The 27,849-nt window shown below is 43.7% G+C and overlaps 1 protein-coding gene across 14 annotated transcripts in view; it reads right to left on the reverse strand.

Annotated features, from left to right (window-relative positions):
• Positions 1 to 27,849, reverse strand: part of TP63 (tumor protein p63) — a 249,622-nt gene that overhangs the window by 151,105 nt on the left and 70,668 nt on the right. For 12 of the 14 annotated variants that reach the window (XM_056565437.1, XM_056565440.1, XM_056565441.1 and 9 more), the window contains 2 exons: positions 10,046 to 10,171; positions 2,455 to 2,587 (listed from right to left, as the gene is read on the reverse strand). In XM_056565437.1, coding sequence (XP_056421412.1) covers positions 2,455 to 2,587; positions 10,046 to 10,171 — 259 coding nt within the window. Of the gene's footprint in view, positions 1 to 2,454; positions 2,589 to 10,045; positions 10,172 to 10,748; positions 10,826 to 27,849 lie in introns of those variants that run through there. The other 2 variants (XM_056565445.1, XM_056565450.1) reach the window with 2 other exon arrangements.

A 27,849-nucleotide genomic window follows, 5' to 3' on the forward strand; every position in this document is an offset into this window, starting at 1 on the left:
GCAATGACATCAGTCATTTTACCCAAAAATCTATGGTGAAAGGGAAAAAAAATCATTGTGCGACAAAATAGAAAAAAAAACGCAGTTTTGTAACTTTTGGGGGCTTCCGTTTCTACGTAGTACATTTTTCGGTAAAAATGACACCTTATCTTTATTCTGTGGGTCCATACGATTAAAATGATACCCTACTTATATAGGTTTGATTTTGTCGTACTTCTGGAAAAAATCATAACTACATGCAGGAAAATTTATACGTTTAAAATTGTCATCTTCTGACCCCTATAACTTTTTTATTTTTCCGTGTATGGGTCGGTATGAGGGCTCATTTTTTGCGCCGTGATCTGAAGTTTTTAACGGTACCATTTTTGCATTGATAGGACTTATTGACTTTTTATTCATTTTTAAATGATATAAAAAGTGACCAAAAATGCACTATTTTGGACTTTGGAATTTTTTTTGCGCACACGCCATTGACCGAGCGGTTTAATTAATGATATATTTTTTATCATTCGGACATTTCCGCACGTGGTGATACCATATATGTTTATTTTTATTTACACTGTGTTTTTTTTTTATTTATGGGAAAAGGGGGGTGATTCAAACTTTTAATAGGGGAGGGGTTAAATGATATTCATTCACTTTTTTTTTTTACAGTGTTATAGCTCCCATAGGGACCTATAACACTGCACACACTGATCTTTATCATTGATCACTGGTTTCTCATAGGAAACCAGTGATCGATGATTCTGACCCATGACTGCTCATGCCTGGATCTCAGGCACTGAGCAGTCATTCGGCGATCGGACAGCGAGGAGGCAGGTAGGGGCCCTCCCGCTGTCCTGTAAGCTGTTCGGGATGCCGTGATTTCGCCGCGGCTATCCGAACAGCCCACTGAGTTAACCGGCATGGTTTCACTTTCGCTTTTAGCCACGTGGCTCAGCTCTGAGCACGCGGCTAAAGGGTTAATAGTGGGTGGCGCCACGATCGGCGCTGCGCGCTATTAGCGACGGGTCCCGGCTTCACTATGACGCCGGGCCCGCCGTGATATGATGCGGGGTTACCGTGTAACCCCGCGTTATATCACGGGAGCAGGACCAAGGACATACAGGTACGTCCTTGGTCCTTAAGGGGTTAAACAGTTTTGGGTTGACAACAGGTCTTCTTTAAATACATTAATGTGCCCCGTTTTAAATGCCAGCACCATTTTGTGGTCTATATGTCATGCTTCCATGTGATTTTGGGAGGTCTGCCCTCTTCACATGCTTGGAGTCAGTCCATCTAACTCATAAATATTTAAACAGAATGGTAGCATCAGAGTTTTCAGGACATCATGTAAACAAATAGGCTTTTGATGCTAGAAGAGTAGTTGATATATTTCTACTGTTTCTGACTCCATGACTCCAATTCCACAGCCTTGCTGTAACAATAATCTTGAAGGTCAATAAACATAGCAACAATAATTTTGCTAAAGATTAAATACAAATTTTAGCACATCTAGAATAAAATATTATCCTGCAGTAAATTTCTCTCATCCTTATTTCCTCATATGTATGCACAATAAAAGGCTCATGCAGATGGCTGTATGTTGGCTCTACTCTGCATAAAGTTATATTAAGGCTCACATGAGGTGCACGAGTTGTATCCAAATCTTGTAGGCCGACAATTTTATATGGAAGAGAAAAGAGATTTTTCTGTCAGATTCTGTATGAATTCAACAGAAAAAATTGGGCATGTTCCATTGTGCAGCTGTACAACAGCACGTAGAGGTTGTGCAGGCTGTTTATTTCTGCACAGTGGTCTGTTTATTTCTTTCAATAAAGTTTAGGTTAGACCCGATCACGCATATTCTCTGAATCTATGAAGCAGACTTTTCTATAGTGAAAATATTGCAAAGTTTTCATTTCACTATTTTGTGGCTTTATAGACCCGTGCAAATATTCCTGGAAAAACCTTTAACATATCATCCTCCAACCTAGTGCAGCAAGCTAAGCAAGCTGTGTGTGTTTACGCAAGGTATCCTAGGCAGACTCCATAAGCATTATCATTTTATTGACGTCTTCCCTTCTTTTCACTATTTTGCTGTTGTTGTTGATACAGGAATCAGTCTACACTGGTGATCAGCACTACAATGTACATTATCACAAAAGACTGTGAAAACAGAAGTGTTATTGGAGAAAGTTAAAACACTCATCTTTTGTGAAAGGGGAAAGGATTTGAAGCTTTTGTTGTTTACACGGCTGAGGAGCTAACCTAATTCAATAACCTGGGTGTGTTTGTGTGCCTTAATATTTTATGAAAGTGAATAAAAGAAATTCATTGTATAATTCCACAAGAGTGAGAGCTCTAGTCACAATCCTTTGAATGAAGAAGACCAATACTATGTTCAGAAAAGGGTCTCAGGATTAGTCATTATTAAAAGGTTCTGTGCAAAACCCTCTGCAGTCATACACTCACCCACATTGGGTCAGTTAGCCCATAGTCCTGCATCCGGATACAGTCCATGCTAATTTCAATCTTATTTGTAGGACCACTGTCTGTTGGATCGGTGGAAAAATTCAAGTCAATCGGTTGTACAGAATGCATTGGTCTGCAAAAGAATAAGTAGCGAAAAATATGTATTTTGTTAAAAGATCACAAAAACTCCATGAATAAGCACACATTTATTAACCAAATAATGTGTAAAAGCAGGAGGAGGGGATAGTCTATACTGAAAACTGTGTACGGTACAATAGAGCTTAAGTAGGTGTAACGAGCCGTGCTCAGGCAGGAGATACCGTATATACTCGAGTATAAGCCGAGTTTTTCAGCACAATTTTTCGTGCTGAAAACACCCCCCTCGGCTTATACTCGAGTGAACTCTCCACCCGCAGTGGTCTTCAACCTGCGGACCTCCAGAGGTTTCAAAACTACAACTCCCAGCAAGCCCGGGCAGCCATCGGCTGTCCGGGCTTGCTGGGAGTTGTAGTTTTGAAACCTCCGGAGGTCCGCAGGTTGAAGACCACTGCGGCCTTCAACATCATCCAGCCCCCTCTCACCCCCTTTAGTTCTGTACAGTACTCACCTCCGCTCGGCGCTGGTCCGGTGCCGCAGGACTGTCCGGAGAGGAGGTGGTCCGGTGGGATAGTGGTTCCGGGCTGCTATCTTCACCGGGGAGGCCTCTTCTAAGCGCTTCGGGCCCGGCCCCAGAATAGTCACGTTGCCTTGACAACGACGCAGAGGTACGTTCATTGCCAACGTACTTCTGCGTCATTGTCAAGGCAACGCCTCTATTCCGGGCCAGAAGCGCGGAGAAGAGGCGCCCCCAGTGAAGATAGCAGCCCGGAACCACTATCCCACCTCACCGGACAGTCCTGCAGGACCGGACCAGCGCCGAGCGGAGGTGAGTACTGTACAGAACTAAAGGGGGGCGAGAGGGGGCTGGATGATGTCGAAGGCCGCAGTGGTCTTCAACCTGCGGACCTCCGGAGGTTTCAAAACTACAACTCCCAGCAAGCCCGGACAGCCGATGGCTGCCCGGGCTTGCTGGGAGTTGTAGTTTTGAAACCTCTGGAGGTCCACAGGTTGAAGACCACTGCGGGCGGATGATGACAAGAGGATGATGAAGGGGGGGGGGTGTGGGATGATGAAGGGGGGGTGTGGGATGATGAAGGGGGGTGTGTGGGATGATGACAAGGGGATGATGAAGGGGGGGGTGTGGGATGATTACAAGGGGATGATGAAGGAGGTGGGGATGATGACAAGGGGATGATGAAGGGGGGTGGGGATGATGAAGGGGTGTGTGTGGGATGATGATGAAGGGGGGGTGGGGATGATGACAAGGGGATGATGAAGGGGGGTGGGTTGATGACAGGTGATGATGAGGGTCTGGATGATGACAGGCGGTGATGATGATGAGGATGTTAATGACGGGGGTCTGGATGATGACAGGGGGGGATGATGTATTTCCCACCCTAGGCTTATACTCGAGTCAATAACTTTTCCTGGGATTTTGGGTTGAAATTAGGGGTCTCGGCTTATACTCGGGTCGGCTTATACTCGAGTATATACGGTACCGGCCGTGAGCGCGTGTTCTCCCCTGTGTCAGCTCCCGGCGGGCTGGGATTCGCATCGCGGGACACGCCCCTATGCGAGTCCCAGCCCGTCACTCACCCTTGTCCCCGGCCTCTGTCCCTCAGCTCCGTCGCACGCGCCCCCGCCTCCTAGCGCACGCGCGCGCCGAAGCTTTGAAATTTAAAGGGCCAGTGCGCCCATAATTAGTGTTCACACCTGCACTTTTCTTATAAAAGTTCATCCCACATTTTTCTTCTGTGGTCGCTCCCATTGTAGCTCTCACCAAGAAGGGCGCTAACCTGAAGTTGTGGCCTCCTGAGGCCGAGGAAGCCTTCTCCAGCTTAAAGTCTGCTATTGCTTCAGCTCCCGTGCTTTCAAAACTGGATTCGGGAAAACCTTTTGCCTTGGAGGTTGATGCATCCTCCATTGGAGCCGGCGCCATTCTTACCCAGAAAAATGCCAAGGGTTCTTTTCTAAAACCTTCTCACCAGCGGAGAGAAACTACTCCATCAGAGATCGTGAACCGCTTGCTATAAAGCTTGCCTTAGAGGAGTGGTGAAATCTGTTGGAAGGATCTCATTATCCGATCAGTATTTATTCTGACCACAAGAATCTCCTTTACCTTGTCAGCCCAACGTTTGAACTCTCGTCAGGCAAGGTGGTCTTTGCTTTTCTCCCGATTTAATTTTTTCATTCATTTCCGCCCAGCTAATAAGAATATCAGAACTGATGCCCTCTCCAGATCTTCTGTCATTGTGGGTTTGGATCCCACTCCAGGACATATTATCCTTCCTGATCTTTTGATTTCTGCAGCTCCGGACGATCTTCTACAGCAGCCTCCTGGTAAACTTTTGTACCAATTAGATTGAGACGCAAAGTTCTAAACTGGGGTCATTCTTCCTTATTGGCTGGCCATCCTGGAATACGCAAGACACTTCTTCTTATCTCCCGACACTATTGGTGGCCACGTCTGGAACACGATGTATCAGAATTTGTGCGTTCCTGTACCACTTGTGCTCGAGACAAGACCTCTCGGCAGAGACCTGCAGGACTTTTGCAGCCGTTGCCCATTCCTGAGACTCCATGGACTCACAATACTATGGATTTTATTACCGACCTTCCACCATCACATAACACATAAGACAGTTGTGGTGGACCGGTTTTCTAAAATGACACATTTCATTCCTCTTCCCGGGCTCCCATCAGCTCCACAACTGGCTAAGCACGTCTTACTTCATATCTTCCGTCTTTATGGTCTTCCAGAAAACATTGTCTTGGACCGCAAGTACAGTTTATGTCCAAATTCTGGCGAGCCTTCTGTTCCTGTCTTGGCATCAGTTTGGATTTCTCCTCTGCCTACCACCCCCAGTCCAATGGTCAGGTGGAAAGGGTAAATCAAATTTTGGAGACTTATTTACGCCATTTTGTTTCAGCTCGTCAGGACGACTGGGTAGATCTTCTTCCCTGGGCCGAATTTTCCTACAATCAGTCCACAAAGACATCTCCGTTTTATTATTGTTTTTGATCATCATCATCCCAGGTCCCCTCTACCGGTCTCAGTCTGTTCCAGTCTCCATGCTGTAAATGAACTTGTCAGAGATTTCTCCTCCATTTGGCGACAGACTCGGCAATCTTTATCACTGCATCCTACCGAATGAAGAATCAGGCAGCCAAGAAAAGAAGATCTCTTCCATACTTCTCTCCTGGTGATAAAGTTTGGTTATCTTCTAAATTCATCCGGTTTAAAATCCCAAGTTACAAACTTGGTCCTCGTTTCCTGGGTCCGTTCGAGGTATTACAAAAAATCAATCCAGTTTCATACAAACTCCGCTTGCCACCTTCTTTACGTATTCCTAACTCCTTTCATGTTTCTATCCTCAAACCTCTGGTTATCAACCGTTATTCTCAAAGAAAAAATTCCGCTCCAACTCCTGTCTCCGGTTCCTCAGATATTTTTCAAGTTAAAGAAATTCTGGCCTCTAAAATTACACGTGGCCAAAAAAAATTTTGGGTCGATTAGAGGGGTTTTTGGTCCTGAGGAGAGGTCCTGGGAGCCTGAGGAAAACATCTTGGACCGTAATCTCCTCAAAAAATGTTTGGCCCACAAGAAAAGGGGGAGACCAAAGAGGGGGGGTACTGTAACGAGCCGCGCTTCGGCAGGACATACCGGCCGTGGGCGCATCTTTTCCCCTGTGTCAGCTCCCGGCGGGGCTGGGATTTGCATCACAGGACACGCCCGCATGAGAGTCCCAACCCGTCACTCACCTCCGTCCCCGGCCCCTGTCCCTCAGCTCCGACGCGCCTCCTTGTGTGCGTGCCGGAGCTTTGAAACTTAAACGGCCAGTGTGCCCGTAATTAGTGTTCACACTTGCACTTTTCTTATAAGTTTTTGCTCCTCCCTAGTACCCCTGCCGGAACTTTGTTTGCCTTGCGCCTAAAAGAAAGCAGTACTTATTATACCTTGCCGTGTACCAGACCTTTGTATTCTGTGACCCGACCGTGTTTCTAGCCGCCTACCTATTGACCTTCTGCTACCCTACTGACTACGCTCCTGTGCCGCCTGCCCTGACCTCTAGCCTGCCCGGCTACATCCTGCCTATTCATTTGGTACCACACTTCACCTCAGCCGTCTGTGTGGTCGAGTCATGCCAGGGGTAGCGACCTGGGTGTTGCATGCTGCAGCAAGCCCAACCCGCCTTGCGGCGGGCTCTGGTGAAAACCAGTGGCACCTTAGACTCCGCTCCCTGGCACAGCCGTCATCTTCCACACAGGTCCAGCGGATCTACTACATCATCTGTTCCAGACTACTGTGGTATTACAGATCTACTACTTCCTGGGTACCTACCGTCTGCGGTGAGTCTAACAGTAGGCTGTTCTGAGGTCTGTATTCGTTTAGTGGGTCTGGTCTGACGTCTGTATTAGTTTAAGGGTTTTGTTCTGTGAGTTAGGTGGTCTGATCTGGGGTCTGTATTAGTTTGGGGGTCTGGTCTGAGGTCTGTATTAGTTTAGGAAGTCTGGTCTAGGATCTGTATTAGCTTAAGGGGTTTGTTCTGGGAGTTAAGTGGTCTTGTCTGGGGTCTGCATTAGTTTAGGGAAATGGGGTCTGTTTTAGTTAAGGAGATATCTATTTATTTAAGGGCCTAACATCTAAATTTTTTTGTATTGCTAGAGAGACTGGGGATGACTACAGAAGTGAAAGACCAATGATGTTTCAGCAGCACCATGACAGTCTAGGTTGGATGGAGAAGACTAGGGAAAGTAAGCCACTCTGATCAGATTTTAAATCACCTGTGAGTCACTACATTAGAGTGGCTGTCATTTCTTCTGACATGAGGACAGCTTTTTAAAAAAAAAACTGAAAAAAAAAGTCTCATATGAGTGTTATAATAAATTTGTATATTACCTATAAATGTGCAGCACCTTTACAAAGAACTCCATATTGTGATTTTCCTCTGGTACTATTTCTGGAAATGTATGTGTAAGGCCTGTCCTACATGAAGATTTTTTGTGATGCTACATTGCTCAAAAAAATAAAGGGAACACTTAAACAACACAATGTAACTGCAAGTCAATCACACTTCTGTGAAATCACACTGTCCACTCAGGAAGCAACACTGATTGACAATCAATTTCACATGCTGTTGTGCAAATGGAACAGACAACAGGTGGATATCATAGGCAATAAGCAAGATACCCTCCAATAAAGGAGTGGTTCTGCAGGTGGTGACCACAGACCACTTCTCAGTTTCTATGCTTCCTGGCTGATGTTTTGGTCACTTTTGAATGCTGGCGGCGCTTTCACTCTAGAGGTAGCATGAGACGGAGTCTACAAGCCACACAAGTGGCTCAGGTAGTGCAGCTCATCCAGGATGGCACATCAATGCGAGCTGTGTCTGTCAACGTAGTGTCCAGAGCATGGAGGCACTACCAGGAGGCAGGCCAGTACAACAGGAGACATGGAGGAGGCCGTAGGAGGGCAACAACCCAGCAGCAGGACCACTACCTTCGCCTATGTGCAAGGAGGAGCTGGAGGAGCACTACCAGAGCCCTGCAAAATTACCTCCAGCAGGCCACAAATGTGCATGTGTCCACTCAAACGGTCAGAAACAGACTCCATGAGGGTGGTATGAGGGCCCAACGTCCACAGGTGGGCGTTGTGTTTACAGCCCGACACCATGCAGGACGTTTGGCATTTGCCAGAGAACACCAAGATCGGCAAATTCACCACTGGCACCCTGTGCTCTTCACAGATGAAAGCAGGTTCATACTGAGCACATGTGACAGACATGACATAGTCTGGAGATGCCGTGGAGAATGTTCTGCTGCCTGCAACATCCTCCAGCATGACCGGTTTGGCTGTGGGTCAGTAATGCTGTGGGGTGGCATTTCTTTGGGGCGACACACAGCCCTCCATGTGCTTGCCAGAGGTAGCCTGACTGCCATTAGGTACCTAGATGGAAATCTCAGACCCCTTGTGAGACCATATGCTGGTGCGGTTGGCCCTGGGTTCCTCCTAATGCAAGATAATGCTAGACCTCATGTGGCTGGAGTGTGTCAGCAGTTCCTGCATGAGTGAGGCATTGATACCATGGACTGGCCCGTCCGTTCCCCAGACCTAAATCCGATTGAGCACATCTGGGACATCATGTCTCGCTCCATCCACCAACGTCACGTTGCACCACAGACTGTCTAGGAGTATCCACCTCATCAGGAGCATTCAAAATCGTTGTAGGGAGGTCATATGGGCACGTGGAGGCCACAAACACATTACTGAGCCTCATTATGACTTGTTTTAAGGACATTACATCAAAGTTGGATCAGCCTGCAGCGTGGTTTTCCACTTTGATTTTGAGTGTGACTCCATATCCAGACCTTCATGGGTTGATGAATTTGATTTCCATTGATAACATTTGGTGATTTTGTTGTCAGCACATTCATTCAGATCTAGGAAGTGTTATCTTAGTGTTTCCTTTATTTTTGTGAGCAGTGTAGTAACTAAACTATAGATCTACAGCTATAATAGAAACCCCTAACCACTGAGTTGCATGTTATCTTGTAAACTACAGTTGTCATTTACCATAGTAGTCTCCCTGTAGCCCAAGCCTACAACTGAGTGTTACCATTCCCCTTTAGGATGTGCCCCTTGAAGTCTGATACTGTCAACAATAATTGAGGTGTTGATTAAGTCCATCTACTTATGCCTTCCTTCTCCTGTAAGCCTCTGTGTTTTTGGTGGGCAGTCTGGAGGTGCTGATGGTTTAACTTTTATGTGTTAATAACTTTAATAAAGTGTCAGTTCTCTTTTTTTGGCATAACATTGCCTGTTTACTCTGTTGGTGATGATAATTGGACACTGTCAGACTGTGTAGTGAAATAGCTCTTTGACACAAACAAATTGTTGGCAGGAGGAGCAACAGAGGAACAACACAATGCAGAGCTTTGTGAAGCCATGCTCCGGGAATGCGCAATTTTATTGTAAATTCAAGGATTTACTAATAGAGATCAGCAAGGGTGTCAGGTCCTCTATAATTGTTGTCTATTCTACCTGTGACTGAACTGATCAGTGCTGTATTCTCTGCAGGGTGATAATATTCTGCACAGCGCCTCTGTAGACCTGGCATCTGACCACTGTATGGTCATTGTAGAATTTTTAATTGGCAGGTACATATTCGTTCCTTTTTCAAATATTTTAACTAGGAAAGATGCTGTTTTTTTTAAGATAATAAATGTTACCTGTGCAAAAAAGGACATCTATGTAAGCATGTAAACCCAAGTTGTAATAAAAATAGAACTCTCTATTATTTTGAGATAACTTAGTTGCTTGGGTGTGCATGCTTATGAGTAGTATACCTTTTTTATTATTGCTAGAATGTTGCAAAATGTATGGGATTTTTTGCTCATAATGTTACTCAACTCCTTGTGCCATATTATGACTATAAAGGCTATGAAGTTACAGTGCACTATGGATACAGGAAAATTAACATGATATACGTACCCTAAAAATTCCCAGAGACGATCAAATACATCGGGGCTTTTGTTGCCTGAACCCTGTGAAGTCTGAGACATGGCTGTATGATAATACCTTTCCTTACAGGAAAAATGTGTTGATGCATCCACAAACCTGGTTTAAAAAAAAAAAAAAAGTGTGTTACAGGACTTTTAAAATTGAAAACATTAGTTAGTTCTGTTATTTTTTTTATCATGATATAATATTGAATCTATTATAGTATGTCAGCATATTATACTGCATGTACACTAAGGAAAGAAATCCTGATGAATGATAAATGGATAGACAGGAAACTATAAATAAATAGAGAAAACGAAAAGGAGAAGAAATCGTAATATTGATCAAGGAAACAAGGATTTGGGAGGCAATGAATGAGTATCTGAAGAGCAGCACTCACTTGAGAGTGCTGAGTGAGGTTAAGGCAGTGACCCAGGAAACGAGGGAGGTGAAGCAGACTGATGTGGTTTAGGTATAGCAATATGATACTACACTAGACCACAGAAGACCAAGTATAAACAGAGAAAACAAGTTACAGGATGACATACTGTCACTGGTCATAGGCCGACACATGACATGGTTTTCCTTCCAAACATTGATATTATTGATGATCAGCCTACAACCAAAAACCTTGAAAAAGAGGTAAAAGAAAATGTCATCACTGGCCATTAAAGTAAATATTTCAGAAAGGTACACCAACAGCAGCACATCTGTCCAGGAATGTGCTATAGGGCCAGGACCCAGGAAGATGAGACAGCTTTTTTGTTTGGAGCCACAGCAGCCATCAGCTGGTCAATGCAGCTCTGGATCTTGGCACACAGCTAGTCTTGCCTGTAGAAAGCACACAGTCAGTCATATAAAGAGATATCCATGTAAAACATGGGTGGCTCGAGTTCAGCAGAACAGAAAAAAAAAAAAACTCCGAAACAATGGCTCCAACCTTTCTAGCTCACCTGTCATTAAATGGGTTTTCAGAACCTTTTTTTCAGGATATTTATGACCACACAGATGTTATTCCCACCTCCATGATCCACAGCTGTGTGGCTCACAAGAGCCCCTAAACACAACTGGTGAGGGGATACCTGGGAAGAAGCTGGCGTGGAGGCTGCACATGTATTGTTATCTCCATTCACCTCATTAGAAGGTGAAGAAACTGAGCTGAGCACCTTTACATTCCTCCTGAATGTGACGGCTGGTTGGAGCCCCCTTACCAAGGAGGTAGGTTTTCAGGCCAGCCTCATTCTCAAAATACATGCAGATATTTAACATTTAGGGCATATCCTATAGACATGCCATAAATGTCCATGTTGGGACCCACCATGTTAGGCTAGGTTAACAATGCCGTTTGCATCCGACCCGTTAAGGGTCCTATCAGACTTTTTTTCCCCCCTTGAACCGATCGGACCCTGAAACGGGTAGGATGCAAACGGCTACTGTCGGGTCCCGATGGCCCATTCACTTGCATGGGGCCCATCGGTGATTGGGTAATTTTACAGAAATTAAGCGGAGAAAAAAATAGTGCTTGCACCGGTTTTTCCTCCACTTAACTCCACCTAACGGAGCCCAACAGCAGTGTGAACGAGGCCTTATGTACACTTGCACTACAATTGTAGAAAATTGCCTGGCAAACCCTATCATCTTTAAATACTCTGTGCTTTAATCTAATGTAACATTCAGAATCACAATGTAATACATTTGATTCATTCATTCCTTAATCATAAGGAAATGGGCCACAAAATCTGAGGTAGGTCAAAATGCTCAACTAGATCTGAATTAGCACTACATGCAGAACAGAAAAGGAATACAAGTGGTGAACCGGATGTTTTCCCAGTATTCAAAGGGTCAACAGGGGAACTAAACTTATCCCCTACAGGATATCAACAAGATAGTGTATAAGTGTCTGATCGTGCTAGATGTTTGGACCACAGAATGCAAACACACAATCTCCTGTTCAGGGCTCCAGGACTTCTCAGCGCTCCAGCCCCAACCCTTAGGGACAAGCTTGTGTGACAGTCCGTTCAGCCATTTACCAGCTGAGATGGTGTTTTTAAGAACAGTTTATGTTATTTTTTAAGTTTTAGACATGCATAGTTTTGTGTCACACCTGTCACTGTAGCGCCAATTGCATGTATCACGCTGTGCATCCTATGTCACACTACATAACAGTATCCAGTATCAGCATTACAAATGTGGCTTCTACCCCCTGTGCAATTGCATTCCCCCTCTAATCACCCCCCTGTGCCATTCCCCCCCCCCTTCTTATCACTCTATGTGCCACATCTTTCCCCCTTGATCCTCTCCTGTGCCATTCCATCCCCGTCTTGACCACCCCGTGCCATATCATTACCCCCCTTTATCAACCCCTGTACCACATCATTACCCCACTTTCCAACCCTGTCCAACATCATTCCCCCCACCTTTATCTTACTTGTGCCAATTCAATTCCCCATTTTTCACCCCTGTACCACATATTTTCCCGTTGATCCTCTCCTGTGTCATTTTATCTAACCCTCTTGACCACCCCGTGCCACATTATTACCCCCCTGCCACATCATTACCCCCCCCCCCCCTTTATCTCTCCCTTTGCCACATCATTACCCCCCCCCCCCTTTATCACCGGCTTTGCCACATAACTACTATTTGTCCACAGGTTGTGTGCAGTACTGCAACTCAGTCCTATTCACTTCAATGGAGCCAAGCTGCAATACCAAACACAACCTGAATCAGCATTTTTTCTAATCCTGGACAACCCCTTTAAGGTGAAAATGGACTTGGTCCTTAAGGGGTTAAAGGTGTTTTCCAGGCAAATATAATACTTTAGGCTGGGTTTACATATGTCTGTCCAATAAAGCGAAAGGGAACCTTATATTGCAGATATGATTAAAACTTCACTTTTAATAGTAGCTAGTAAAATAACCAAAACAAAACAAACAAACAAAAAAATCTAGTGCACAAAATATTAACGGACCGCCACCATTAATAAGAGATATTGCTAGTAGAAGCTCGAATATCTGCTATTGGGCAGTCCTAGAAAAATGAAGGAGTACTGTAGTCGTAGGGCTACTATGTGTAAATAGTCACTAGATCACTACTGCTGATCTTCCTTCAACAAAGGTGCATGCATAAGGTGCGTCTTCCAGCATAGATAGTGGTTGTCATAGTGCAGTAATGACTCTGCTAGTCAATATATCCCAGTGGTACAAGGCCTTGATAGCAGCATACATAGGCAGCAATAGATAGCATATATCTTAGCAGCATATCATCATAACACTCCGTTCTGCAGCAATTAGTATTGCACTTTCCAGCATAGCAGCAGAAATCCTAGTAGCAGTGTCAACAAGCAGCAATAGATAGCACATATCTTAGCAGCATACCGTCATTGTACTCAATTCTGTAACAGTAGGTATTGCACTTTCCAACATAGCAGCAGAGATATATAGCAGCAGATTATAGAGTTGGCACCAAAGCAAAATTGATATCATTGCACTTAGCCCTTCAGTTGTGCAGCAGTTATATATTGCACTTAATTCAGTAGCTGCAGATAACTTGCAGTAAGCAGCAGTACAAGCTATTGGTTCCAGCATCCATCCATAGTCATTGCACTTAGCCCTATGTGCTGCAGCTGTCCTTCATCTAATCCAATAACAAATGCATTAATAAAGCAGCATAGTTACATATCTTATCATGTCCAGAGCAGGGGTCCCCTGAGGGCTAAGTGCAATGACTATGGATGGATGCTGGAACCAATAGCTTGTACTGCTGCTTACTGCAAGTTATCTGCAGCTACTGAATTAAGTGCAATATATAACTGCTGCACAACTGAAGGGCTAAGTGCAATGATATCAATTTTGCTTTGGTGCCAACTCTATAATCTGCTGCTATATATCTCTGCTGCTATGTTGGAAAGTGCAATACCTACTGTTACAGAATTGAGTACAATGACGGTATGCTGCTAAGATATGTGCTATCTATTGCTGCTTGTTGACACTGCTACTAGGATTTCTGCTGCTATGCTGGAAAGTGCAATACTAATTGCTGCAGAACGGAGTGTTATGATGATATGCTGCTAAGATATATGCTATCTATTGCTGCCTATGTATGCTGCTATCAAGGCCTTGTACCACTGGGATATATTGACTAGCAGAGTCATTACTGCACTATGACAACCACTATCTATGCTGGAAGACGCACCTTATGCATGCACCTTTGTTGAAGGAAGATCAGCAGTAGTGATCTAGTGACTATTTACACATAGTAGCCCTACGACTACAGTACTCCTTCATTTTTCTAGGACTGCCCAATAGCAGATATTCGAGCTTCTACTAGCGATATCTCTTATTAATGGTGGCGGTCCGTTAATATTTTGTGCACTAGATTTTTTTGTTTGTTTGTTTTGTTTTGGTTATTTTACTAGCTACTATTAAAAGTGAAGTTTTAATCATATCTGCAATATAAGGTTCCCTTTCGCTTTATTGGATAAAAATTTCTGGGAGACCAAAACCTTTAGCTAGAAGCTATACCAAGTATACTTTACATATGTCTGACACAGTGAACCCAGCCTAAACTCACCTCAACTGATGATAAAAGTGCATCAGTTGTTTAGGATCTGACGTTTATTAAAGGGGTACGCCCCCTCCCGTAGGCTTACTTTGAGGGGCGGAGCGTGACGTCACACGGGGGAGGAGGCGTGACGTCACACGCCATTGGCCCTGTGGTCGCCGGTAATCAGACCCGGAGCGAATACGCCCCGGGGACTGATTACAAACGGGGTGCCGCGTGCAAGATCCCGGGGGTCCCCAGCGGCAGGACTCCCGCGATCAGGCATCTTATCCCCTATCCTTTGGATAGGGGATAAGATGTCTAAGCACCGGAGTACCCCTTTAAGTGTGCAGATGCCAGACAGGAGAACACAGTATAAAGCAATATAACTGAGCATAATAAAATAACATTTTCTGTTGAGGGCATAAAACTGGAGATGATTGTTAGGGTACATTTACACGTACAATGATGCCCAACATTAACTCTTTAGATGCCGTGATCAAAGTTAATTGCTGTGTCTGAAATTTTTAAAATGACATCCTGGTTTCTCAGCTGTGCTGATCGGGAGACCGCGGTTTCCTGATCACCTGAAAGGATGTCGGGAATCACCATCCGAGCGGTGCTCAAATGCTCCAGTCAGCTATGGTAGGCTGGAGCAATTGAGCACCGATAACACTGATCATTGCTGCTCTATGGAGTAGCATATGCAATCAGAATATTGCATGTTATATTCCTTTATGGGAACTATAAAATAGTTTTAAAAAAAAGTGGAAAAAAAAGTTCATAAATTTGATTTAACCCCTTTTCCATAAAAAAAAAAAAAAAAAAAAAAAAAACAACAACAAATGTAAACAAAAACAAACATGAACATATGTGGTATCGCCGTCTGCGTAAATGTCAGAAGTATACAAATATAAGTATTAAGCCCGGAAGGGGCTGTATTTGTGGGAGGGGCAAGAGGTTTAAAAGTCCCATTGCCGTGAGCTCATAGGTTGTGTTACGAACCCAATGGGCACGCCCGTTCCCCCTCTTCAATTGGTGATGGATTAGATCACTTCAAAGGCTTGGCACGTAATCTTATTTCTCTTTCTTTATCTAAAAGTGCTGCCAAATCCTACACGTTGGCTTGGGGAATCTTCACAAAATTTCGGGATTCTCATTCTCACTCCCCTACGGATCACATTTCTCTTATACTATGTTTTGTCAGTTTTTGCCACTATATACTCAAACTTTCATATAGCACTATTAAACTCTATTTAGCCGGTATTCAACACTTTCTCTCATTAGAACACCCGGAGCAGCTTTCTTTGTTTTCTGCGCACCCCATCAAAGCCATCCTTAGGGGTATTCAAAAAATATCCAGCCCTAGGAGTCCTCTTAGACATCCGGTATCGGGGGACCTCTTTAGGAGTATGTCTGATTTATGAGTATGTCTGATTTATTGGATTCAAATATATTTGGTTATTTACGCAGCCTCATCATCATCAAAGCCGCCATCTTTTTTATGTTTCTAAGACTTTCTGCGGCCAGAATTTGCGGCCTCTTCTGCCCGATCTCCTTATGTTAAGAAAGGTCAGTTGGCTTTTCACAATGATCATTATGTGCTTACATTACATGCTACTAAGACCTGCAGTTCTGATATAGGTGTAAAGTATTTCCGATCCAATAACAAGTGGTGCCCAGTCAAGGTGTTAGATATGTTATGTTTAGCTACTAGGCATTTGTCGGCAGACACTCCTCTACTGTCTTTCTACTCAACCGCACTTACTACCGCACAGTTCACTAAGCACGTGAGGACTCTAGTAGCATCATTAGGATTAAATCCAGCAACTATTTCAGACCATTCCTTCCGCATAGGAGCCGCATCCGCGTCGAGACACAACGTCCCCCACTTATATTATCAAGAAGATGGGCAGATGGAGAACGTTCTGCTATTCCAGATATATTCCCAATCCACAGCTTGAAATGGCAGAAGTGTTTAAAGTGTTGGTTTTGTAAATTGTTAAAGTAATTGTTAAATAACATCAAAAAATATTAATTATATCCTAATGTGTCTGTTTTGCCCACTATAGGCGTATCCTCATCACGCGGTTATGGAACACCTCAGAACGCTATGGTTATTATTTAGTAGTTCATAGTTAGTGGGGTCATGGTTAGTTAGAGGTAGGGTGTAGGCTGTGCCCGGTCTTGCAGCCACGACCACAAGTATTAACCCCTTAAGGACGCAGGACGTAAATGTACGTCCTGGTGAGGTGGTACTTAACGCACCAGGACGTACATTTACGTCCTGTGCATAACCGCGGGCATCGGAGCGATGCCCGTGTCATGCGCGGCTGATCCCGGCTGCTGATCGCAGCCAGGGACCCGCCGGCAATGGCTGACGCCCGCGATCTCGCGGGCGTCCGCCATTAACCCCTCAGGTGCCGGGATCAATACAGATCCCGGCATCTGCGGCAGTTCGCGATTTAAATGAACGATCGGATCGCCCGCAGCGCTGCTGCGGGGATCCGATCATTCAGAACGCCGGACGGAGGTCCCCTCTCCTTCCTCCGTCCGGCTCCCGGCGTCTCCTGCTCTGGTCTGTGATCGAGCAGACCAGAGCAGGAGATGACCGATAATACTGATCTGTTCTATGTCCTATACATAGAACAGATCAGTATTAGCAATCATGGTATTGCTATGAATAGTCCCCTATGGGGACTATTCAAGTGTAAAAAAAAAAAATGTAAAAAAATGTAAAAGTAAAAGTTAAAAAAAAAAGTGAAAAATCCCCTCCCCCAATAAAAAAGTAAAACGTCCGTTTTTTCCTATTTTACCCCCAAAAAGCGTAAAAAACATTTTTTATAGACATATTTGGTATCGCCGCGTGCGTAAATGTCCGAACTATTAAAATAAAATGTTAATGATCCCGTACGGTGAACCGCGTGAATGAAAAAAAAAAAAAAAAGTCCAAAATTCCTACTTTTTTAATACATTTTATTAAAAAAAAATATATAAAAAATGTATTAAAAGTTTTTTATATGCAAATGTGGTATCAAAAAAAAGTACAGATCATGGCGCAAAAAATGAGCCCCCATACCGACACTTATACGGAAAAATTAAAAAGTTAGAGGTCATCAAAATAAAGGGATTATAAACGTACTAATTTGGTTAAAAAGTTTGTGATTTTTTTTAAGCGCAACAATAATATAAAAGTATATAATAATGGGTATCATTTTAATCGTATTGACCCTCAGAATAAAGAACACATGTCATTTTTACCATAAATTGTACGGCGTGAAAACAAAACCTTCCAAAATTAGCAAAATTGTGTTTTTCGTTTTAATTTCCCCACAAAAATAGTGTTTTTTGGTTGCGCCATACATTTTATGATATAATGAGTGATGTCATTACAAAGGACAACTGGTCGCGCAATAAACAAGCCCTCATACTAGTCTGTGGATGAAAATATAAAAGAGTTATGATTTTTAGAAGGCGAGGAGGAAAAAATGAAAACGTAAAAATTAAATTGTCTGAGTCCTTAAGGCCAAAATGAGTCCTTAAGGGGTTAAAGGGGTTATCCAGGAAAAAACGTATATATATATATATACATATATATCTCAACTGGCTCCAGAAAGTTAAACAGATTTGTAAATTACTTCTATAAAAAAATCTTAATCCTTTCAGTACTTATGAGCTTCTGAAGTTAAGGTTGTTCCTTTCTGTCTAAGTGCTCTCTGATGACACGCATCTTGGGAACCGCCCAGTTTAGAAGCAAATCCCCATAGCAAACCTCTTCTAAACTGGGCGGTTCCCGAGACGCGTGTCATCAGAGAGCACTTAGACAGAAAGGAACAACCTTAACTTCAGAAGCTCATAAGTACTGAAAGGATTAAGATTTTTTAATAGAAGTAATTTACAAATCTGTTTAACTTTCTGGAGCCAGTTGATATATATATAAAAAAAAGTTTTTTCCTGGATAACCCCTTTAAGCCCTTAAGGGGCTGTATTTGTGGGAGGGGCGAGAGGTTTAAAACTCCCGCCGGCTGTCATCGCAGGGTGTATGGTGCGTTTTGCATTCCCACCCAACCCTCCCTTTTTTTTCAAAACATACTTTTATAGGGTATGCCCACTATAGGTGTATCCCCGTCACGCGGTTTTGGCATACCTCAGACCCCTATGGTTATTTTTTAGTAGTTTGTAGTTAGTGGGGTCATGGTTAGTTAGGGGTAGGCTGTGCACGATCTTAAACCACACAGTCAATGGCATATACATAAAAAAAAAAATACTAAAGTCCTGAATTGCATATTTTTGGTTACTTTGTATACCATAAAAAAAATATATAAAAAGCAATCAAAAGTCCCATCAAAACAAAAATGGTCCCAATAAATACTACAGATCATGGTGCAAAAAATGAGCCCTAACACATTCCTGCATATGGAAATTAAAACTTATAGGGGTCAGAAGAGGACAATTTTAAAGGAAAACTGTCAGCTCGCTCCCCCCGCACTAACCAGTGGTACTGGCTGAGTGTGGGGGACGCTGATCAGTTTGATGCCTTACTGTGCCCGGATCCACCCGGCCCTTCTGCTGAGATCTTCGTTTTTCCTATATGCTAATGATGTGGTAACTGGCACAAGTGGCGTTAACTGGCACTCTGACATCAGCGCCGCCCAGCTCATCAATATTCCTCCCCTCTCTCTTCATTACAGAGCGGGGAGAAGAGGGAGAGGCGGAGGGAGGGGAGGAATATTGATGAGCTGGGCGGCGCTGCGGCCGGCGGCGGAGACGTCAGAGTGCCAGTTACGCCGCCTGTGCCAGTTAGCACTTCATTAGCATATAGGGAAAAAACGAAGATGTTGTCAGAGCGGCCGGGCAGATCAGTAAGCATCAAACTGATCAACGTCCCCCGCACTCATCCTGTACCGCTGGTTAGAGCAAGCAGACAGTTCTCCTTTAAACATACTAATTTTTATACAAAAAGTGATCATTCTTTTAAAGAAGTAAAACAAAATTAAACCTATATCATTTGGGTATTGTTGTATTCATTTGGACCTACAGCATAAAGATCATTTTTACCAAAAAGTGCACTGCATAGAAACGGATATAATAATAATAATTGTCTGTCTAAATAGTTTTTTTACCCCCATTTGTTTCAGAATATCTCATGTGTACTTCCTCCACATTTATGAAAAGGGTACATGTTTTTTTTTATAAAAAGCTAAATATTGTTAATCTAAGCACATTAGAAACTGTGGTCTGGACTGGTGTGAGATTGCACAAAAATTATGGGCCAATTTTGAATCACAGTTGATAAATTACCAACCACCGCAAGGGGCAAATCGCCCATTGCTAAAAGATTTGTGACCTTTCTAACACCAAAATAAATGGTTAAAAACAAATATAAATTCCCTTCATGGTATGTATTGGATTTGTACCTATTGTTGTATTTGGGGCATTGCTCAATGGTTGGGAGTCATGGACCTATATACAGGACAGGATAGGTAGTGTTTATTTATTTTATGGTAACAAGTTTTAAGTGTTTTAAAATGTATGCATGTGTTAGGTTACTTCAATCTGAGCTGTCTGTGGGGCCCAGAGGTATCCCTGACACTAAGCAATTTAGGGGAGATTTATAAAAACCACTGCAAAGGAAAAGTTGCCCAATTGCCCATAGCAACCAGTCAGATCACTTTTGCAGAGGCATTGTTAAAAATAAATAAAGCGAGTTGATTGGTTGCTATGGGTAACTAGACAACTTTGCCTCTGCACAAGTTTTGATCAATCTCCCCCATAGTGGTCTGTATTGTTTGTAATTTAGTGTTTCCTCAGTCAAATCTTTATTTATCTATTTATTTTAAATGTATTTTTTAATAAATACACATACCAGTCTGTTTTGTAAGTGAAACCTCTTCTTGTGGTAGTGTTCCGTGTATTTTCTGGCGCTCCCTATATTGATTTTAAGTGGTGCCCACCATAGCCTTATTATTAGTCCACTATCTTTGATAAATTTGGTGAATCAAACAGCATGAGACTCTGCAATAAATCTGGCACTTACACTGTCTAGTCTAAATTTACGTAAACTATAACCCCTTCCCGACCCATGAGGTACATGTACTTTATGGGTCAGGTGAGGGGAATATGGCGCAGGGCCACATGTCGGGTCTGTGTCATAACCGGCAGATGTCTACCACTATCAGCAACTGACATCTGCTGGTATTGACGGACATGGGAGATCACTCTGATGTCCTTAGTATAAATGGTTAAATACCACAATCTATACAAAGTACAGCATTTCAATGTTAAAGGAGTACTCCGCTCCTCAGCGTCTGGAACAAACTGTTCCGAACGCTGGAACCAGTGCCGGGAGATTGTGACTTCAAAGCCCCGCCCCTAATGCCACGCCCGACCCTCAATGCAAGTCTATGGGAGGGGGCATGATGGCTGTCACGCCCCCTCCCATAGACTTGCATTGAGGGGGCGGGGTGGCGTGAAATCATGAAGGGGTGGGGCTATGACATCATGAGCTCCCGACTCCAGCATTCGGAACAGTTTGTTCCAAACGCTGAGCAGTGGAGTTCCCCATTTAACTTTCGATAATCTTTGGTGTCTAGGGTACCATCAATACCGTCGCATTATAACCAGGGGGTGCCAATGGGTTACTGGGGAATCCCTGTGCCTTATGTCTCTCTTTGTGTCTTTCCTAGGTTGGTGATTGTTAGCATCAAAAAAATGTGTATTAAAAAATAAGTTAAAATAAAAAAATAAAATAAAAACCCGAACCCCACCGCGGGAACCCATTGTTCTAAACATACTGTTTAGAACACCAGGTGCTGCACGGAGAACGCAGGGGATAAGATGTCTAGGGGTGGAGTATCAGCTATAAGAAAGGGGATGTAACACCCCAAAAACTTTTCATGTTCGAAAGTACTTTGGAATTACAGTGACCCCTCGACCTACGATGGCCTCGACATACGATAATTTCAACATGTGATGGCCTCTCATGCGATGCTTTTGTATGTCGGGGCCATCGCATAAACAGCTATCCGGCAGCACTGACTGCTTCAGCTGCCACCGGATAGCCGTTTACAGTGCCCCGTGATGGTCACCCAACTGTCCTCGGGGCTCCGGCGTGTCCTCTTCGGGATCCTCTGCATCGTCGGCGCTCTCCATCGACGTCATCACGTTGCTGCGCACGCCGTCCCGTCATCCAATAGGAGCGGTGTGATGGCGGCGACGGAGAGCGCGGATGCTGGGGAAGCAGAGGCCTTGTCGGAGAGTCGGGACACCTCGGGGACGCAGCGACAGCAATGGACAGCGACATCCCGGGCAGCGGTGACGAGCGGTGATGGTCTGGAGCGGCGGGGGTCAGGTGAGTACAACTTCGTCTAACAGTGGTCTACAACCTGCGGACCTCCAGATGTTGCAAAACTACAACACCCAGCATGCCTGGACAGTCATGCTGGGTGTTGTAGTTTTGCAACATCTGGAGGTCCGCAGGTTGTAGACCACTGTCCTATACTTTACATTGCACGGATCCCTCAACATGCGATGGTTTCAACAAACGATGGTCTGTTTGGAACGGATTACCATCGTATGTTGAGGGACCACTGTACTTTTCTGATATCTATGTCCTTATGGACTCTGGATAAAAAAAAGCTCTGTTCACTCGCTATTGTTTTGTAAAAGCTCCAACAAAAACAAGACTAAACTAAATGCTTGCAGTTTATAATTTTTTTTTATAGCATTCTGCAAATATCTTACTGCCCGTTTTTCCATGGTCACAGATTTATATCTGGCAGAAATGACCACTTTGGGCAACCTCTCTATCAGGCTTCCCCCTTTTTAGGTCTGTTTCCTGGAACAATTGTGTGAATAGCAAGAAGGGAGCACTTTTTCCCAATCAACCTGTCCACTGTTTTATCACCTGAATGTAAGTCAGCATTTAAATAGGCACTGTAACTTTAAAGTACTTTTGACATGTCCTAGTGAAATGTTGAAAGTTTTGATGGGTCAGGGTCTGAGTGCCAGGAGAAGCGTGCACAGTTCTGTGCTACATGACTGAGACAGACTCCAAAGGACATCTATGGGACCACCTTAGTTGAGCCCACACAGATCAGCCATGCACTCAGACCCCGACTGATAGAAAGTTTTCACATGTCTCCATGACATATCAATTGGGTTTAAAAGTGACAGGTCAACTTTAAACACGGCAGACATATATTGCTTAAAGAAGACAATATATTTCTTTTTATTGTAGTCGTTAAAAATACAAATGTTCTTTTTGCTCAGAGATCTGCAGGGATATAGGTCCCTTTTCCAAGGAGGGGAATTCCACTGTCTTCTTGCTGCCAAACTGAAGTCTGCATTTGGCAGTGATAGCCGCCTCCTGCTCCCTGCACAGCTGTGCCCTGCTGAGTAAGGATAGCTACCAAGCTTTACTGTGTTATAATGTAGAGCATGGGGAATTCCAGAACATAATACTCTGCCAAGTGTCTGGAGTGGAAGAAGCATGTTGACAATTGGCCCTCTCCTCTCATAGAAAAAAAAAATCACAGGTTTCTGGGTAATATTATCCCTAAATCTCCTTTGTTTGTTTAGTGGACTTAGTGAAATAATGATTTGCTTTTTTCCTGTCCTTGTTTGGCATAACATAATAAAATAAGTAATTGAATATTTGCAGGTACTTTTAATGTAAACTATTTTGTAAATTTTATTCCATAGCTGTAGCATTGCTAGCGAAAACCTTGGGCATGGATTTCTGCTGGCATGTAGTGGGAGCATGTCAAAAATAACAGTAGTGTATCTTTTAGTGTAGACCGATGTAGCCACCAAGAACAGTCTGTTCACTTGCAGCTTCCTATTTAGGACGAAGTGCATCCCAGAAAATGAGTATTTGAGAGGAGAAGTAGGCCCTGCTGAGAATTACAGGGTAGGGGGTAGAGGCACTGCTGTGACCACAGAAGGAATTGAGCATCTGCTGTAACTAATGGTAGCGTTCGTATAGAGTTTTTTCTTAAGTCATTGGTCCAGTCAAGTGCTATATTTTGGGTGTAACAGTGCAGTGCAATTAGAAAGTTGAAAGACCCTCTCTCTCTTTTTTTTTTTTTTAATCATTTTATGTTGCGGCCTAAAATAAAAACAAAAAATAAAAGTTTTCTCCATCATTCTATACTTTATACCCCATATGAAAACATGACCAAAGAATCTTAGAAATCTTTGCTAATTTATTAAAAAGAAAAAAAAAATGAATATTGCATTTCAGGTGTAATGGGTTACACAAGTATTTCAGGTCTAATGGGTTACACCTTAAAGGGATACTCTGGATAGTAAAAATTATTCATATTTTCTTCCCTCTGACCAACCGTACTGTAATATACACATATTACCTGCACTGGGTCTGTTTTCATGTTGGAATATGCTGTGAAAGGCAGGAGGTGAAGAAAAAACATCCACTTTGCCTCCTCTCTCCCCAATCCCCCCTGACAGAGACATAGCTTATGTGACACGTTGTCTGGCTTTCAGCGCCCCTAGGACATTTAAGCCATGTCCCCTTGTGTGGTCATATGGAGAAGCCATGCCCCATTTATAACATTGTCCAACCAAACCACCCCCTCTCTATCATAGCTCATCAAGCCATGCCCCTTCTGACAGCATAATGGCAAAGCCACGCCCCTTTCTAACTGTCTCTGCAGTGAGGAATGCTGGGAAATGTAGTTTTAGTAGGGCATGCAGGAGGAAGGAGCAGAGAGAAAATGGAGCAGTGGGTAGCGGAGGATTCTGCATCTGGGAGCAGTGAATGTTCTAAGAAACAACCTAGCAGGACCATCTAAGTACATTGCACACCACGTGGAGTACTTTTTTGCTTCAGTTCCCTGGATAACCCCTTTAAGGGCGCATTACCGCGATAGGTTACCCGCAACTTTCCTGGGTTCACAGCAGATTACATTGACCTCATTGGGGTCTTCTGCCAATTTTCCCGCTGCAGGAAGCTTGCAGGGAATCCACCTGTGTTAACATACCCATAGGGTGAAAACAAATGAATCAGCAGCCATTCACTGCTCCAGTTTGCCAACAAACTCATGCAGTGATTGGCTGACGCATTTCAACCACTTTTTATCCACATTTCAACCGCATGTGGTGCTGAATCGTCTGTTTTCACCCTAAAAAGCTATATATTTGAGTATTGCAGTATTGATGATGCCCATTATCTGGCATACAGAAGTATAAGTAACCAGTGTAGCTTATGTTATTGTAATCGGAGCTGTGTGTGTAACAGCCTCGAGCTGTTTTCTACATAACATGGTCCACAAACCTGTTAATAATTCCTGACATTTTAGTAAATTACCCAATGGTGCCCCTCCTATTTGGACAATGAGTGTTGTGCCCCTATATTTTATAGATTTTAAGTAGTGGATTGGCTCTTCAGAGTGATGAAAGATTCTAATGGAGGTCTAAGCCTCTGGCTCTCTGTCTTCTGTGATTACTACGTTTAGAGTTCTTGCAGTAGGTCACAGTGCCAAAGGCTTTTTGAGGCCAAAGCCAAGGGTCACGTAACAAAAGCTTTCTAACCCTGCAAGGATTTAGACTGCCCCCAGAAAAAAATAAAGTGTCAAGCATGGTTTTACAAGGTCTAGAATGACAGGTGTGGCTATTAAGAGATTTCTTAGACAACACTTATGTTGTAAAGGAAGAATTAGTAAAGAATATTCAAAATGTATTTGTTACCTAATACAGTATATTATTGTTGTATGTTTCAGTTCCTAACCATTTCTTTAAGGAACATGGTAGCACAAATCTTCTACCTGTCCTGTAAGTTTTTAGCTCTTTACACTGATAATCTGAATAGTACTGGAATCATTTTCTTGGATTACTTGTGAAATTCCACTTAACCCCTTAAGGACTCAGCCCATTTTGGCCTTAAGGACTCAGACAATTTAATTTTTACGTTTTCATTTTTTCCTCCTCGCCTTCTAAAAATCATAACTCTTTTATATTTTCATCCACAGACTAGTATGAGGGCTTGTTTTTTGCGCGACCAGTTGTCCTTTGTAATGACATCACTCATTATATCATAAAATGTATGGCGCAACCAAAAAACACTATTTTTGTGGGGAAATTAAAACGAAAAACGCAATTTTGCTAATTTTGGAAGGTTTTGTTTTCACGCTGTACAATTTCTGGTAAAAATGACATGTGTTCTTTATTCTGAGGGTCAATACGATTAAAATGATACCCATTATTATATACTTTTATATTATTGTTGTGCTTAAAAAAAATCACAAACTTTTTAACCAAATTAGTACGTTTATAATCCCTTTATTTTGATGACCTATAACTTTTTTATTTTTCCGTATAAGCGGCGGTATGGGGGCTCATTTTTTGCGCCATGATCTGTACTTTTTTTTGATACCACATTTGCATATAAAAAACTTTTAATACATTTTTTATAATTTTTTTTTTAATAAAATGTGTTAAAAAAGTAGGAATTTTGGACTTTTTAAATTTTTTTTCGTTCACGCCGTTCACCATACGGGATCATTAACATTTTATTTTAATAGTTCGGACATTTACGCACGCGGCGATACCAAATATGTCTATAAAAAATGTTTTTTACGCTTTTTGGGGGTAAAATAGGAAAAAACGGACGTTTTACTTTTTTATTGGGGGAGGGGATTTTTCACTTTTTTTTTACTTTTACTTTTACATTTTTTTACATTTTTTTTTACACTTGAATAGTCCCCATAGGGGACTATTCATAGCAATACCATGATTGCTAATACTGATCTGTTCTATGTATAGGACATAGAACAGATCAGTGTTTTCGGTCATCTTCTGCTCTGGTCTGCTCGATCACAGACCAGAGCAGGAGACGCCGGGAGCCGCACGGAGGAAGGAGAGGGGACCTCCGTGCGGCGTTATGAATGATCGGATCCCCGCAGCAGCGCTGCGGGCGATCCGATCGTTCATTTTAATCGCGAACTGCCACAGATGCCGGGATCTGTATTGATCCCGGCACCTGAGGGGTTAATGGCGGACGCCCGCGAGATCGCGGGCGTCGGCCATTGCCGGCGGGTCCCTGGCTGCGATCAGCAGCCGGGATCAGCCGCGCATGACACGGGCATCGCTCCGATGCCCGCGGTTATGCTCAGGACGTAAATGTACGTCCTGGTGCGTTAAGTACCACCTCACCAGGACGTACATTTACGTCCTGCGTCCTTAAGGGGTTAATTTGAACCTAGTATTACAATGATAGGGCTGCAACTGTTAATTGACTATCGATAAAAATTAATAAAGGCAATCGTCGATAATAATTTCCCTTTTCAAATAATTAGTAGTTGGAAGGCGTGGCCTCAGTCATTAGGGGGTGGGGCTTAGAAACATGAAAAACCTACATATTCAGTAGTTACTACTTTCTCTGCCCCCAACATGTTCCCATCGGCCTCCCCTTGCTCTACGATGTCTGCTCTTCCTCTCTGGCCAGCCTCCTCTTTCTCTCTGTGGCCTAGCTCCAACATTGAGACCAGAACCTGGGGTGTACTGGGGAGCTGGCGCAGGCTCCTGGTCCTTGGCGCCTACAGTCCTGACATGGCTGGAGCCCTTTCGGTCTGGCCAGAAGCTCCACTCTCCATCCTCCCTGCAGTGACAGATCTTCCTGGTGCAGCGAGGAGGACACCATCACTAAGGTCTGTGTTCTGCACCTTCCCCCCTTCAGCGGGGCTGCGGCTCATAGGTTAACCCTTCAGGTGCTCTCCTCTGTTAACCCTTCAGGTGCTCTCACCTCTCTCCCCTGTTAAAGGGGTACTCCGCCCCTAGACATCTTATCCCCTATCCAAAGGATAGGGGAAAAGATGTCAGATCGTGAGGGTCCCGCCGCTAGAGACCCCCGGGATCCCGTCTGCAGGACCCCGCTATAATTACTGCACAGAGCAAACTCGCTCTGTGCGTAATGACGGGCAATACAGGGGCCGGAGCATCGTGACGTCAGGGTTCCGCCCTCCATGATGCCACGGCCCGACCCCTCAATACAAATCTATAGTAGGGGGCGTGTCGGCCATCACGCCCCCTCCCATAGAATTACATCAAGAGGTCGGGCCATGATGTCACGAGAGGCGGAGCCGTGAAGTCACAATGCTCCGGCCCCTGTTTCGCCTGTAATTATGCACAGAGCGAGTTTGATCTGTGCAGTAATGAAAGCGGGGTGCTGCAGCTGAGATCCCGGGGGTCGCCAGCGGCCGGACCCCTGCGATCTAAAATCTTATCCCCTATCCTTTGGA

This window comes from Hyla sarda, chromosome 3 (assembly GCF_029499605.1).
Source record: "Hyla sarda isolate aHylSar1 chromosome 3, aHylSar1.hap1, whole genome shotgun sequence".
Taxonomy (NCBI): Eukaryota; Metazoa; Chordata; class Amphibia; order Anura; family Hylidae; genus Hyla; species Hyla sarda.